Source organism: Megalobrama amblycephala, linkage group LG12 (genome assembly GCF_018812025.1).
Source record: "Megalobrama amblycephala isolate DHTTF-2021 linkage group LG12, ASM1881202v1, whole genome shotgun sequence".
Lineage (NCBI taxonomy): Eukaryota > Metazoa > Chordata > Actinopteri > Cypriniformes > Xenocyprididae > Megalobrama > Megalobrama amblycephala.
Window position 1 is genome coordinate 1042546 of NC_063055.1, and position 17455 is coordinate 1060000.

Genomic DNA, 17455 nt, shown 5'->3' on the forward strand with positions numbered 1-17455 from the left:
TTTTATTGTTTTATAATGTTTCCTGGGTTGCACTTATAATGTTTATGTATGTTTTACATCAAAAATTGTCATAAGAAATATGACATTGTCATTTAGAAATAAAAGGCATGTCATTTAGAAAACATGTCATTTAGAAATAAAAGGCATTTTTCCTACCCTGATTTTATCCTCTGATTTGAACGCTCTGTTTTAAGGGGCGTGTCTTCTGTGAGACTTCAGTGGAAACGCCCACTGCTGTGATTGGCTGACATCTTTGCATATGAAATAGCTCAGTATTACTCTCTCAAAAACTTTTAGCACGTTTTTACTATTACAGCTCTTAAGGTTATCTAATCGTGAAAAGCATTATATTGAGATCGTGGCATGAAAGGTTGCAGTGATGAACATGTAGTTGATCACAGACATGATGTTGAGATCATGAAAGCAGTGATCTCGTCAATTTCTGCACACTAATGAATACTTTCATCATAACAAACAGTGCAAACATGATGTAACTAAGAGATTTGATGAATAAAATGAGAGTTTTGTTTGATTGACAGCTCCAGCGATTGTAAAGGGAGCGTTCTTTGATTTTTGTCCTACTAAGAGAATCAAGGTGAAGTTGAGCGTTTAGTCGCTGGTTTGATTTACTGACACACAGATAAAGATCATCTGACTGTACATGAATCATTAATATCAGATCAGGCATTAGAATGAACACAGTTACTGACATGTTGTTGCATTACTGTCGAGTCCATATCGTAAAAGTCTGATAATGCCGAAATGCGATTGATTTACCAAAGAATCCACAGTGAAATGAACCGAATACAAATAAATGAAGCTCAACTGAGACATTCACATTGTTGAAAATAAATAATCATATTCCTGCATTAGGATAATAATGTTATTTCAGTCCTGTATCGCTCTTCTCTCACTAACACACCAGTGGGCGGGGCTAATGATGCAATGATGAAGTAGGCGTTGATTTCTTCTGTGGAGGCGGAGTTTCACCTATCTATAGGCACATTCAGGGTCGAGTCGTTCTCTGGGTCTGGTGTCAATAAAAGCTTTTATTGGACTAACAAGGACGTTTTCAGTTCTGAAACTTACAATACAATGGCCTCTGATATATCAAAAGCTCAAGGAAATGTTGATTTCTCAATACATGACCTCTTTAATTCAATAAGCGATTCTTCAGTTCTGAATGATTTGGTATGTTTTTTTCAATCATTCAAACAGCACAAGGCTGATTGAATCTGAGAGCGGCAGGTTTTTCTGTGAGCTGAAGGTCAGAGCGTCTGATCAGCTGATAGAGCGAGAGTTTGTTTAAGCGCTCAGACCCGAGGAAGCTCTCAAGGTCACTGCGGGAGGCTGACGTCTGCTCGTTTCTGCTCTCTTGTCTGAATTGGATGCGAGCGCGTGAGTTTAAACCTGCTGAACTCTCCGTCCCGGGACAGGAACGGCTCCAGATGAAGGTGTGAGATGGGCCGCGGGCTGGAGATGGGCCTGTGTACACAAACACGATCGTCACATTGACAGAATCTGCTGTGTTTGGCTTCCACACCCTCACTTCTCCCTCATAGTCCATTATCCGTCCTGTCCCATAATTCCCTGGTCTGGGATCTTAAATGGTTTGGATTGGATGCATGACTTTCCACAGCATATAAGTGTTTTTACTTTAAACGTAGGATATATTTCATATGAATCCTTTGTAGAAGGAAAATAGAAATATAACATCGCAGTGCATCTGGAGCGTTTGACGTCTTGTTGTTTTTCAAGCTCAGATTCTTGGCAGTATTCACCTTTTACTCAATGTCGAATGATTTGACATGTTGAACATGTGATCTGTGTAACAGCGCTGATTGCGTCTCCTCATGATGGATGATGTGTGTTTATTTTATGATCGTGTTCCTTCATAACATCAGAAGAAAAGCAGCACTGGAAAACCTTCAGCCGAATGTCTTTGTGCTAAAGGATCGCCAGAGATTTGAAGTTAATATTTGTTTATTACATGAATACATTATTTTATTAAATTAGTCAATTGTTTATTTGTTTGTTCATTAAATAAAATACTAAATAAATGAATACATTATTTTATTAAATTATTAAATAAATGAATTAATTAAAAAAATGAATCAATGAATGAATAAGTGGTTAAATAAATTTAATTATTTAATTAAATTATTGAATGAGTCATTTATTTTATTTTTTTGTTTATTAAATGATTAAATAAATGAAGAAATTATTAAAAATAAACAAATATTTGTATTTAATTATTAAATTAGTCATTTATTTGTTTGTTTATTAAATAAGACTAGATGAATGAATGGATAAATGATTAAATTAATAATTTATTTCTTTGTTTATTAAAGAAAAATTACTAAATAAGTGAATTAATAAATTAAATAATAAAAATAAACCAATAAATTATTTAATTCAATTAATAAATTAGTCATTTGCTTGTTTATTAAATAACTAAATAAATTAAAAATGATTGTTTGTTTTATAAATGACTAAAGAAAATGAATAAATGAATAAATGATATAAATAATTATTTTTATTAAATTATTAAATGAATCATTTACTTATTTGTTTTTTTATTAAATAAGTGACTAAATAAATTAATGAATAAATAGTAGAATAAACAAATAAATTATTTAATTTAATTAATAAATTAATCACTTGTTTGTTTGTTTATTAAATAAAAGACTAAATAAATGAATGTTATTTTATTAAATTATTAAATAAATGACTAAATAAATTAGAAAATGAATGTATGTATTAATTTGTTTAATAAATGACTCACTGAATGAATAAATATTTAATTAACTGTTTAATTAAATTATTAAATGAATCCATTTATTTACAATAATTTCTTGAGGATCCCCTGAGATTTGAAGTTAATATATTACCTGAATTAATTATTTTATTAAATTATTAAATTAGTCATTTGTTTATTTGTTTGTTCATTAAATAAATGACAAAATGAATGAATAAATGGTTAAATAAATGAATTATTTAATTAAATTATTAAATGAGTCATTTTATTGTTTATTAAATGATTAAAATGAATTATTGAATAAATAATTAAAAATGAACACATAATTTATTTATTTAATTATTTAAATAATTTATTTAATTATTTAATTAGTAATTTGTTTATTTGTTTGTTCATTAAATAAAAATGACTAAATAAGTGAATTAATGAATAATTAAAATAAACAAATAAACAATTTCATTTAATTAATAAATTAGTCAATTGCTCATTTGTTTGTTTAAATGAATGTTTGTTTTATAAATGACTAAACAAAATGAATGAATGAACAAATAATATAATTAAATATTTTATTTAATTATTAGTCATTTGTATATTTGTTTGTTCATTAAATAAATTAAAAATTAAATACATGACAAAATAAATTAATAAAATATATATTTTTTAATTAATTTATTACATGATTAAATTAATAAATAAATTAATTAAACTTATTCATTCATTCATTTATTAATTTGTTCATTAAAAATGAATAAATTATTTAATAAATTGAATTAATAAATTGTTTTATTAAATTAATTACTAAATAATTGATTAAATAAAAAAAGGAATCATTCATCTATTTAGTCATTTATTAATTTAGTCTTTTATGTGACAAGTAAACATAATATTGTATTTTTTTAGTTGTCGATTTCAGTATTGCATTAATGATCTTTGCCACACTCGTGATCTCCTGTTCTTCAGTAGCTGTGGATCGGCTCAGGTTGATTCCACACACGCTTGTGTCCCTCAGAGAGCCGTAATAACTGTTTGCTTTGGCTTCTAGCTCTTCTTCCGCTCCTCCATGGCTATTCAAACTCTTCCCGGCCCGCGGCCGTATCAGATCACCTGAACGTGAAGCACTGTTAGCGTCTCTCAGGCCTGTCCTGCGGCGACAGGAGCAATATGAGCAGGAGCAGACGCTGTGCAGCTCTCGTCCAGGTTTATCCGAACAGCGGCTCTCATTATCACGGGTTTTGATGGTGCGGTCGGGCTGACAGACTCGGGGTGTGTGTGTGTGTGTGTGTGTGTGTGTGTGTGTGTGTGTGTGTGTGTGTGAGGAGTCATTATTGGAGCGCTTGTGTTCTGTCATAAAGGTCAAGTGTGCTGTCGTCTCCAGCGCTCTTCTTCATTGAAAGGCGCGTGTGACTCTTCTTCAGAGACGTTCAGTGTTCGAGGCTCTTTTAAAACGGGTCAAGATCGGACTGAAGGGTTCGTGTTCAGATTAATTACTCGTCTCAGTCTTTCACTGACACTTTCTGTCAGATTTCACACTCTCTCTGAAGAACCAGCCATAAAAGATAGTGACCATTATTTATATTAATTATATTTAAAATAATTATATATAAATTATAATTTATATATAGGTAATATACCTTATTTATATATAGGTAATGTATATATATATATATATATATATATATATATATATATATATATATATATATATATATATATATATATATATATATATTTAAAATTCATATTTAAAATAATTATATATAAATTAAAATTTAGCTGTTCTGTTATATTCATATGTATATGTATGTGTGTGTGTGTGTATATATATATAAAATGTATATGTATATATAATTTTTTTTTACTCGGTATGGTTATTTATTTATGCATTTTAATGTAGTTAATTTTATTTTCATTTTTTATTTTTATTTTGACAATATATATTGCAAACAATTTCCTTTTTTTAAAATGAACACAAGATAATATGACCTTTATTTTATAATTATTTAATTATATATATATATATTATAATTTAGTTGTTCACTTATATTAATATAAAAAAGTGTGTGTGTGTATATATATATATATATATATATATATATATATATATATATATATATATATATATATATATATATATATATATATTTTTTTTTTTTTTTTTTTTTTTTTTTTTACTTAGTATGGATATTTATTTATACATTTTAATGTATTTAATTTTATTTTTAATTTTATTTTCATTTAATTTTTTATTTTGACAATATATATTGCAGAGGTATTAGATATTTTTCCTTTAAAAAAAAATTAATTACATTAATTATTATATATAAATTATAATTTAGTTTTTCATATATATATATATATATATATATATATATATATATATATATATATATATATATGCATTTATTTTTAGGTAATTTATTTAGACTTATTTAGAATAAATTGCAGAATGGATATGGAATACTGTTATAATATCGTTTATTTATTTATTTGTATTTTTATTTTTTATTTTATTGTGACATTCAATACATATTTCAGAATGGTTAATGGACTACTCTTAATTTACTTCATATTTATTTATTTTTGTTATTTTGGAGCTCAGTCACTTTCATTATAAAGATCCTCTTCATATTCTTGAAAAATCCCTTTTCTCTCTCTCCGCTGAAGAGGGCGAGTCGTTCAGGTCTGGAACGACACGAGGAGAGTAAACGATGACAGATTTGTTCATTTTGGTCTGATCTATCCCTCTAATGATGAACTAACAGTGAAGCACCTGCTTTAATGGAGCTGTTGACGGGACGTCCCTGAACACTTTCAGAAACACGATCAATCTTCTGTTTGTGCCCCGCTGAGGCTGTAATACATCTTCATTTCAACAGGGTGTTTGTAAATGTCACTTAATGAAAAGCATCACGGCGTATGACAGATGTGTGTCTGTGAAGGTAAGAGCGGCGGCGATGAACAGGCCTCTGTCTGTCGTGATGTTCGGACCTCCTGCGCTCCTCCCGTCACGTGACTCGCAGTCTTGAGCACATTATAATCTGATTCCTGAGAAACTATTTCACAGTCCGGGCCCTGGAGGACGAGTGAGATCCGTCTGCGCGAGGGACGGGTCAGTGACACGGATATCTGCGTCGGAGCGTCTCACCTCGTCTCTTCACAGCTGTAAATAGGTGATATGATCTGGACCGTCCTCTCGTGAGCGCAGATGTGCTGCAGCGAAGAGCTGATGATCTGACGAGTGTCTGTCAGAGAGATGCGCATATTTCACAACATCAGCACAACTCTGACTCTGATTCATGAATGCACTGCTAATGAATCTGTCAGCTGTTTATAAATATTATTTAAAATGTAAAAAATAACATTTTGTTACTTATGCATTTTTTTATATATTATTTTTAAAGTGTTTATGTATTTATATTTTATACGTTTTAATATAAAATATGAATGCAATTAGATAACATTTTAATTTAACTTATTAAAATAATAATATTTTGTTACTTATACATTTATTTATATATTATTCATTTATAATAAAATGTAAATTATTTATTTTTTAAATGTATTTATTCATATTTTATACATTTTAATATAAAACAATTAAATTATATTTTATTTTACTTATTATACATTTATTTTTATTACTCATTTATAATAGTAAATTAAAATGTAAATTTTTTATTTTTATTTCAGAATTTAAATAATAATCTTTAGATTCATTCATTCATTAATTCTAAAGAACTGCACTAACCAAGCAATTAATTAACGATTTATGTTAATGTTAATGAATCGCTCAGTTAGTTCATCACATTTTTAATGAATTTAAAATGTATTTATTTAAATATTATTTAAAATTTAAATAATATTTTTTTACTTTTTATTCATGTATTTATATATTATTAATTTATAATAAATTAAAATGTATATTTTTTATATTTATTTATTGTACATTTTAATATAAAATATAAATACACTTAATATTTTTATTTTACATACACATTTATTTATTTATTACTCAATAATATTAAATTAAAATGTAAATAATTTATTTTTATTCAGAATTTAACTAATAATGTGTAGATTCATTCATTCTAAAGAACTGCACTAACGGAACAAATTTATTAACAAATGAACTGTTAATTAATTGCTCAGTTGATCACATATTTAATTAATTAATATGTATGTATTTATTTTTTACATTTTATACATTTTAATATAAAATATAAATACAGTTTAATAATATTTTTATTTTACTCATACATTTATTTATTTATTATTCATTTATATTTAATTAAAATGTAAATAATTTAATGTGTAGATTCATTAATTCATTAATGATGATCACATTTTTAATGAATTTAAAATGTGTTTATTTAAATATTATTTAAAATTTAAGTAATATTTTATTTATTATACATGTATTTACATATTAATCTATAATAAATTAAAATATATTTTTTTAAATATTTTTTTTATATCTAATACATTATAATATAAAATACAAAATACACTTTAATAATTTTTATTATTTTTTTTTTATTTTACTCATGGATTTATTTATTCATTACTCATTTATATTCAATTAAAATGTAAATAATTTATTTTTATTTATTTCAGAATTTAAATAATAATGTGTAGATTCATTAATTCATTAATGATGATCACATGTTTAATGAATTTAAAATGTATTTATTTAAATATTATTTAAAATTTAAGTAATATTTTATTTATTATACATGTATTTACATATTAATTTATAATACATTAAAATGTATTTTTTTAAATATTTTTTATATTTTATACATTATAATATAAAATATAAATACACTTTAATAATATTTTTATTTTACTCATTATACATTTAATCATTTATTACTCATTTATGTTAAATTAAAATGTAATTTATTTATATTTATTTCAGAATTTAAATAATAATGTGTAGATTAATTAATTAATTCATTCATTCATTCTAAACAACTGCACTAATGGAGCAATTCTTTAACGAATGAACAGTTAATAAATCCCTCAGTTAGTTCATCACAATTTTAATGAAATTTTATAATTTAGTCATCATCAGTCAATGCACATCCCAGTTGGTGCAGCTCTTTTTAATGAATCACTAAAAACAGTTGAATCAGACTGGAGTTGATTCACTGAATCAATGACTCACAGTGAGTTATTAGGCGTGTTTGAGAGGTAAAGAACAATCTGTGTTAGTTCAATTACGTCTCGAGATATGATGATGTCCCGTTACAGATATTAATGTGCGTCAGAGATTACTTGAGTTTGTGTACCGCGTTTCTGAATCGTTCACTAATATAGATCCGTTTCCGTGTGTGTCCATGTGAGAGATCTGCTGCATCATCTTCTCTTCTGTTTTCCGTGGATCACTTCACGTGCTCATTTAGGGCAGATGCATCTATTTATAAGAGCTGTTGTTCCGCGTCGGTACTTTAATGGCCACATCAGTCCAACAGGAAGAGTAAAAGATGGAGTCTAATGGATTTATTGGACCTCCATCAGATCATTAAACATCATCCGGAGCACAAGCTGTCTGTCTGATGGACGCAGATGTGAATGAAGACGTTTCCAAACTTTAGAGTTAGTGATGTGAAGCGTTTGTGTCTGTGAGGGATTGTGGGAAGCGAACAGTGCCGTGTTCATGTGTTTCTGCTGACGTGTGTCTAATTGCAGCGATGGAGATGTAATTGTGTTGAGAAGGTCACAGCAGTTGTCTTCAATTAATGCAGCTCAGACAAAGAGACTCAAATGAGTCATAATGTTCATTTTGTTCCCATCACATTCCTCACGGCGGGAAAATGGGATCATTGTGTTCTGTGTCATATCTGCATCCATGTTCCTCATAATTGTACTGGGAATTATTGCTCTGATTGATATTGGTGTGTGTGTGTGTGTGTTGGGTTTAATTCTATTCGTTCATTTTGATTGTCTCAGAAGCGCAAAACGACTGCTGTATAAATATATCTGCTTGTTTTCCGACAGTTTTCAACGTTTGCCGTCTCACTATCTGAAGACATGAACACATGAAGCATTCTCTGTATGTTTATGATCATTTCATCATTTTATTTGAGAAAAATCAAATTCACTCTGAAACTCAAAGATCTTCAGTACAACCTGTCAAAATAAAAGTCAATTTTTAACTCAAATAAATGAATTAAAGGGGTGGTTCAGTGTTTTTTTTTTTTTTTTTGCGCACAGTAAAATCTCCAGAGTTAAATCAACTCTGCTCAGAGTACATATGGTCCCTCTCTAAATAGTATTAACCCTCTGGAGACTGATTTGGGGCCTGGAGAAGTTTTGACATGCCCTGACATTTGTGCTTTTTTCAGTTGTTCATAAACATATTAATGACAAAAGTGTCATTACACTGTATTCAGCACAAACTAGGCTACAATAATATGTGAGGAACATGTATGTACATGTTTGTGTTTTTGAAGGAATAATGTTTATGCGTGGTTATTGAAAAAACAAAAAACTTAAGTCACTGAAATAAGGCCAAAAAAAGTATATTAAATCTGTGTTCACAAGACTTCTGGGTATTGGAGGTTGTAGACTAGAGTTTTTGCTTCAGAATTATGTAAAAATTATCCTTCCTACTCCTTCATATAAAACAATAGAGAGATTTAAATTTTCTAAAACATCTTTGGTCAAGAAACACAGTATGTGTGGAGGCGTGAATCATCATGAATAATGGGTCATTTACACCTGAGAAGACAAAAGAATCGCATAATGAGCTCTTTCAGTCAGATAGGCTGTGAAAAAACCCTCTGTGATCATGTCTCAAGCTCATCATGGTGTAAATCAAACATACAGAAAAAACAGCAATACTGTGAGATATTATTACAATTTAAAATAATGGTATTCTATTATATACTTTAAAATATAATGTATTTCTGTAATGCAAAGTGTCTGAACAATTATGTTACCTCTATGGCATTTCATATAGGCTTTTAGCTTAAAAGCATGCACATTTGGAGAAATATTGATTCTCAAATGTTTGTCAATTTTCTATACAGAGGAGTAATAGGCCTATTTATTCAGGATTTATTGTCATTACTATGAGCGCTGGATACTGTGTTTTCAATTCATACTTGCAGCCGGAGGGCGCTCTGTGCACCTTTAGTCCACAAATGCCTGCTAAAGAAGAATAGGCAATCCAGGAACTAACTGAACTAACAGAGGCCAGAGATCGCTAACTATGGCTATTCAAAACACTTTTCAAGACAATAAATACACGATTGAGATGATGTATGCATGCATTGCCTCAGAATTTGCGTCTGAATAGCGCTGGCTCCGTGGGCGTGGCCACATTATCACAGAATCACAGACTTCTGACATGGTTCTCTTTTCATACAGATTACATAAACACAGAATATTTGTTTTCGATTTGACTTACATGATTTAAAACCTGACATTTCAACGTTTCTTTAGAAATAAGTGTCATTTTTTTGTGATTAGTATTCACTAAGTTACAATTCATTTTCTGAGAACTATCAGATTGGACTTCGTTCAGAGGGAGACGAGAGATCACGCATCATGTTAGTTTTCTTTATTTTACAAAAAGCACAACATTTTGTTTTTACTCTGAGTGTGCACAAATAAAAGAAGATATTCCACAGATTAAAATGGTGTATAGCTCTTAATTGTATGTGCAACATTGACAGAGTATTTTGAGTCTCTTTCAGACTGCTTAGAAAAAAAACGCGGTGGTATCGCCAGCGATACCTCAGACCTCAGAGTGTTAAAGTAACACTGAAGCAGAGTTAAAGTTAATGAGATAATTAAGCAATTAATAAGCCTGTGACTGAAGTCAGTTGATTCTCTTTTCTTCAGTGATTCTGCTTGTTAACAGCAGGCGTTCATCACTAATGCACAATCATCACATAATTAATTGCTTCATTCTCATTAACTTTAACTCTGCTTCAGTGTTATTTTAACACTATTTAGAGAGGGACCATATGTACTCTGAGCAGAGTTAATTTAACTCTGTTTTTGCTGTGCATGATCTTGTTGTTTTGTCCAGAAGTCACATGTGTAATCAGATCAGATTTAGTCACACTGTTCTGCTGATTGAATCATATTGCAAGAAATCGTGTCTCTTACTAGCTTGTCGAATCGGATTGGTCACAGTCCTCGTCACGCTTCTACAGTATGAGATGCTTTCAGACTTCCAGATACTCAAAGTCGAGTGTGTGTATGTGTGTGTTTTCAGGGCTCCAGACTTACTTAAACAGCCACAGTCAAACTTAAAATGTAAAAAATACAGTAAAAAATGTGAAATATTTTTATAATTTAAAACAGCTGTTTTCTATGTGAATATATATTAAAGTGTAATTTATATCCAGTGATCAAAGCTGAATTTTCAGCATCATCACTCCAGTCTTCAGTGTCACATGATCCTTCAGAAATCATTCTAATATGATGATTTGATGCTCAAGAAACATTTATGATTATTATCAATGTTAAAAACAGTTTGCATAATTATATTTAAGCACTTCCAAATCCATCCTCCATAAAGCTGACTGTAATCGTGAGATGATCAGACTGTGTCTAATGTCCGGTCGTTTCTGCTGTTGTCCCATTCGAGACTCATTCCGGATCGCACGCGTCATTCGGAAGGAATTCCACCGATGCTGTTAATGAATCGGCTTGTCTTGCTCAGTGTCGTGTTGTTGTGTCGTCTCGCAGTGGACTGTGGGTTATAATGTGTGTGTGTGTGTGTGTGGTTTAGTGACGTCTGCTTTGATGTGGCTTTTATGAGGCGCTGTTGATTGAGTCACGGTCACATGCTCAGACGGACGGCTGACACGAATGTGCTTAAATGAGATCAAAGTGGCGCTCTGCATTTGGACCACTGAAGACGGTGGACTGAGTGTTTCTCATCCTCACAGAAACAAATCATTCACACTTCTGCTTTTGTCTTCATTAATTGGTCTAATTTGATGTTTACCGTGAACACATTTTGTTCAGGAGTCAGTGTGTTGAATGATGCCATTCAAGATACAGTTTAACATGTTTAACAGTCACCTGACTCACACACACACACACACACACACACACACAGTCTAATGAGCTGTTATCTGTCAGCGTGTTGGTAAAACAGGCCCATTTGAATTTCACACGCATTCGTGCGTTTCTCATCACATCCCATGTTTTATTTAGTGGTTTTGTGCTTAATTGGAGTGTTTCTGAGGCTTTTTGATTGTCATCTGCAGGAGGAACATCAGCATGTTTCTACAGTCATCCGTCCGTGAGACTTTAATGAATTTGAGGGAATGAGATTCAAACCCTCTGACAGAACACGTGCCGTTTGGTGATGGATCTTTGCAAACTTTCATTATGTATGTATATGTAAATACATATATGTGTAATATAGTGTTGTCAAAATGAACGCGGTAACGCATGCAATCAATAACGAATTTTTAGATAAAATAAAGCATACACAAATCTGTATTTTACTGGAGACATGCACCAACAGAGCTGCACTGCTCTCTCCTGAAGAGGTCGCATAAAAGCCCGCGATAAATAACTCAAACGCTGGGTTGTTACGTCTGACCCAGAATGAGGGTAACACAAAAACGACCCAAACGCTGGGTTGTTACGTCTGACCCAGGATCTGGGTAACATGAGGGTAACACAAAAACTACCCAAACGCTGGGTTGTTACTTCTGACCCAGAATGAGGGTAACACAAAAACGACCCAAACGCTGGGTTGTTACGTCTGACCCAGGATCTGGGTAACATGAGGGTAACACAAAAACTACCCAAACGCTGGGTTGTTACGTCTGACCCAGAATGAGGGTAACACAAAAACGACCCAAACGCTGGGTTGTTACGTCTGACCCAGGATCTGGGTAACATGAGGGTAACACAAAAACTACCCAAACGCTGGGTTGTTACTTCTGACCCAGAATGAGGGTAACACAAAAACGACCCAAACGCTGGGTTGTTACGTCTGACCCAGGATCTGGGTAACATGAGGGTGACACAAAAACTACCCAAACGCTGGGTTGTTACGTCTGACCCAGAATGAGGGTAACACAAAAACGACCCAAACACTGAGTTGTTACGTCTGACCCAGAATGAGGGTAACACAAAAACGACTCAAACGCTGGGTTGTTACGTCTGACCCAGGATCTGGGTAACATGAGGGTAACACAAAAACTACCCAAACGCTGGGTTGTTACTTCTGACCCAGAATGAGGGTAACACAAAAACGACCCAAACACTGGGTTGTTATGTCTGGCCCAGGATCTGGGTAACATGAGGGTAACACAAAAACTACCCAAACGCTGGGTTGTTACTTCTGACCCAGAATGAGGGTAACACAAAAACAACCCAAACGCTAGGTTGTTACGTCTGACCCAGGATCTGGGTAACATGAGAGTAACACAAAAGCGACCCAAACGCTGGGTTGTTACGTCTGACCCAGGATCTGGGTAACATGAGAGTAACACAAAAGCGACCCAAACGCTGGGTTGTTACGTCTGACCCAGGATCTGTGTAACATGAGGGTAACACAAAAACAACCCAAACACTGGGTTGTTACGTCTGACCCAGGATCTGTGTAACATGAGGGTAACACAAAAGCGACCCAAACGCTGGGTTGTTACGTCTGACCCAGGATCTGGGTAACATGAGAGTAACACAAAAACAACCCAAACGCTGGGTTGTTACGTCTGACCCAGGATCTGGGTAACACAAAAACTACCCAAACGCTGGAATAATAACCCAAAAAATGACCCCAAAGGCTCAAACCAGAGCTATGTGTTTATTGTTATAATAATATGCAAAATATATATTCATTTATGTGTCATATGTAAAAATATGTTTTTATCCTATTTTTATTCATAATATCTTACTTCATAATGCCTCCTTTATGGTTTATATATTTCAATATGTGGATCGAAAATATGTCCCTCAGTATGAGTCTGATTTGTCACAGAAGATCAGTGGGCGTTTATCAGTTTATGGAGTAACTGTAGATGATGTCACCGGCGTATGTTTACAAACTAAAACACACTCCTGCATCCATCCTGTGTGTGTGTGTGTGTGTGTGTGTGTGTGTGTGTGTGTGTGTGTGTGTGTGTGTATATTGACTTACAGCATCATAATGATGTACAGCGCCGAATAATAAACGATGAAGCTCTGCTGTTCTCCTGGGGAGGATCCTGATTATCAGTTTAACAATCAACATCACGAATCACCGTCCCTCCGGGAGACACGATACGCCCATGAATATTTATATCTCATTATTGTTATCATAACTCACGCTAATCAAAACCTCTCTGTGTCTCTCTCCATGTATCGTGACGGCGGCTGGTGCTTCACGGGTTCTTGACCTCCTCGTCCTCCTCATCCTCAGGTAAAAGAGCTTCAGATGCTTCAGACTCGAGTGCAGCTCATGCTCAGTCAGTATCAGTGCTGGTGGATCTGCTCAGATCAGGTTACAGGCTTGTTTTGAGTCCGTCATTTGTTTGTTTTTGGCACAAAGCAGATATTTTGGCCTGTAGAGCAGAAACCAGATGATGTGAAGTGACTCATGCTGACAAACATCGAGTCTGTCTTCATGTCAGGATCATCATGAGCATTTAGGGGATTTTTCCCTCTTCAGGTCATAAATCAGGTTTAGGGTTCCCATTAAAACATTCATGGATCATGATGATTATATGAGTTCTGCTCTGATTCAGTGGCTGGTTTTCCTCATTCAGACCTCAGGGTGGTTTTGGCTTCATTAGAGGCGTTTTGCACACGGAGAACTTTAATCGCTCATCGGCTAAATGTTGTGGGAACCGTGTAGATGTTGCTGGATTGGAGGCATTTATGATGTCCGGGTTCATTCATCATAATGTTTATGTGCAGTAATCATATTTATATGAAGAGAGTCAGAGGTGAGATGGAGGTGTGGATGAGGCTCATCTGGAGCCATTTTCTTCATCTTCAACTGCTATTTTCTTATTTTCTATCTTAAGAATATATTTATGAATATATTTATTGTCTTATCTTGTGTATATATATCTTGTGTATGTATATATGGGTATATATATATATATATATATATATATATATATATATATATATATATATATATATATATATATATACCCATTTCTATCTATCTATCTATCTATCTATCTATCTATCTATCTATCTATCTATCCGACCATTTCTATCTATCTGACCATTTCTATCTATCTGACCATTTCTATCTATCTGACCATTTCTATCTATCTATCTGACCATTTCTATGTATCTGACCATTTCTATCTATCTATCTATCTATCTATCTGACCATTTCTATGTATCTGACCATTTCTATCTATCTATCTATCTATCTATCTATCTATCTATCTATCTATCTATCTATCTATCTATCTATCTATCTATCTATCTATCCGACCATTTCTATCTATCTGACCATTTCTATCTATCTGACCATTTCTATCTATCTATCTATCTATCTATCTATCTATCTATCTATCTATCTATCTATCTATCTATCTATCTATCTATCTATCTATCTATCTATCTGACCATTTCTATGTATCTGACCATTTCTATCTATCTATCTATCTATCTATCTATCTATCTATCTATCCGACCATTTCTATCTATCTGACCATTTCTATCTATCTGACCATTTCTATCTATCTATCTGACCATTTCTATGTATCTGACCATTTCTATCTATCTATCTATCTATCTATCTATCTATCTATCTATCTATCTATCTATCTATCTATCTATCTATCTATCTATCTATCTATCTGACCATTTCTATGTATCTGACCATTTCTATCTATCTATCTATCTATCTATCTATCTATCTATCTATCCGACCATTTCTATCTATCTGACCATTTCTATCTATCTGACCATTTCTATCTATCTATCTATCTATCTATCTATCTATCTATCTATCTATCTGACCATTTCTATGTATCTGACCATTTCTATCTATCTATCTATCTATCTATCTATCTATCTATCCGACCATTTCTATCTATCCGACCATTTCTATCTATCTGACCATTTCTATCTATCTGACCATTTCTATCTATCTATCTATCTATCTATCTATCTATCTATCTATCCGACCATTTCTATCTATCTGACCATTTCTATCTATCTGACCATTTCTATCTATCTATCTATCTATCTATCTATCTATCTATCTATCTATCTATCTATCTATCTATCTATCTGACCATTTCTATCTATCTATCTATCTATCTATCTATCTGACCATTTCTATCTATCTATCTATCTATCTATCTGACCATTTCTATCTATCTATCTATCTATCTATCTATCTATCTATCTATCTATCTATCTATCTATCTATCTATCCGACCATTTCTATCTATCTGACCATTTCTATCTATCTGACCATTTCTATGTATCTGACCATTTCTATCTATCTATCTATCTATCTATCTATCTATCTATCTATCTATCTATCTATCTATCTATCTATCTATCTGACCATTTCTATGTATCTGACCATTTCTATCTATCTATCTATCTATCTATCTGACCATTTCTATGTATCTGACCATTTCTATCTATCTATCTATCTATCTATCTATCTATCTATCTATCTATCTATCTATCTATCTATCTATCTATCTATCTATCTATCCGACCATTTCTATCTATCTGACCATTTCTATCTATCTGACCATTTCTATGTATCTGACCATTTCTATCTATCTATCTATCTATCTATCTGACCATTTCTATCTATCTATCTATCTATCTATCTATCTATCTATCTATCTATCTATCTATCTATCTATCTATCTATCTATCTATCTGACCATTTCTATCTATCTATCTATCTATCTGACCATTTCTATCTATCTATCTATCTATCTATCTATCTATCTATCTATCTATCTATCTATCTATCTATCCGACCATTTCTATCTATCTGACCATTTCTATGTATCTGACCATTTCTATCTATCTATCTATCTATCTATCTATCTATCTGACCATTTCTATCTATCTATCTATCTATCTATCTATCTATCTATCTATCTATCTGACCATTTCTATCTATCTATCTATCTATCTATCTATCTATCTATCTATCTATCTGACCATTTCTATCTATCTGACCATTTCTATCTATCTATCTATCTATCTATCTATCTGACCATTTCTATCTATCTATCTATCTATCTATCTATCTATCTATCTATCTATCTATCTATCTGACCATTTCTATCTATCTATCTATCTATCTATCTATCTATCTATCTATCTATCTATCTATCTGACCATTTCTATCTATCTATCTATCTATCTGACCATTTCTATCTATCTATCTATCTATCCAACCATTTCTATCTATCTGACCATTTCTATGTATCTGACCATTTCTATCTATCTATCTATCTATCTATCTATCTATCTATCTATCTATCTATCTATCTATCTATCTATCTATCTATCTATCTATCTATCTATCTATCTGACCATTTCTATCTATCTATCTATCTATCTATCTGACCATTTCTATCTATCTATCTATCTATCTATCTGACCATTTCTATCTATCTATCTATCTATCTATCTATCTATCTATCTATCTATCTATCTATCTATCTATCTATCTGACCATTTCTATCTATCTATCTATCTATCTATCTATCTATCTATCTATCTATCTAT

The 17455-nt window shown here is 31.8% G+C and overlaps 1 protein-coding gene across 2 annotated transcripts in view; it reads left to right on the forward strand.

Moving 5' to 3' along the window:
* fbxl17 (F-box and leucine-rich repeat protein 17) overlaps positions 1-17455 on the forward strand; it is a 262981-nt gene that overhangs the window by 116670 nt on the left and 128856 nt on the right. The window contains exon 8 of one of the 2 annotated variants that reach the window (XM_048211227.1): positions 14142-14411. The exons of the other annotated variant lie outside the window; for it this stretch is intronic. Within the exon in view, the coding sequence (XP_048067184.1) occupies positions 14142-14145 (4 nt within the window). The 3' untranslated portion in view covers positions 14146-14411. Of the gene's footprint in view, positions 1-14141; positions 14412-17455 lie in introns of those variants that run through there. 2 annotated transcript variants of the gene reach the window in all.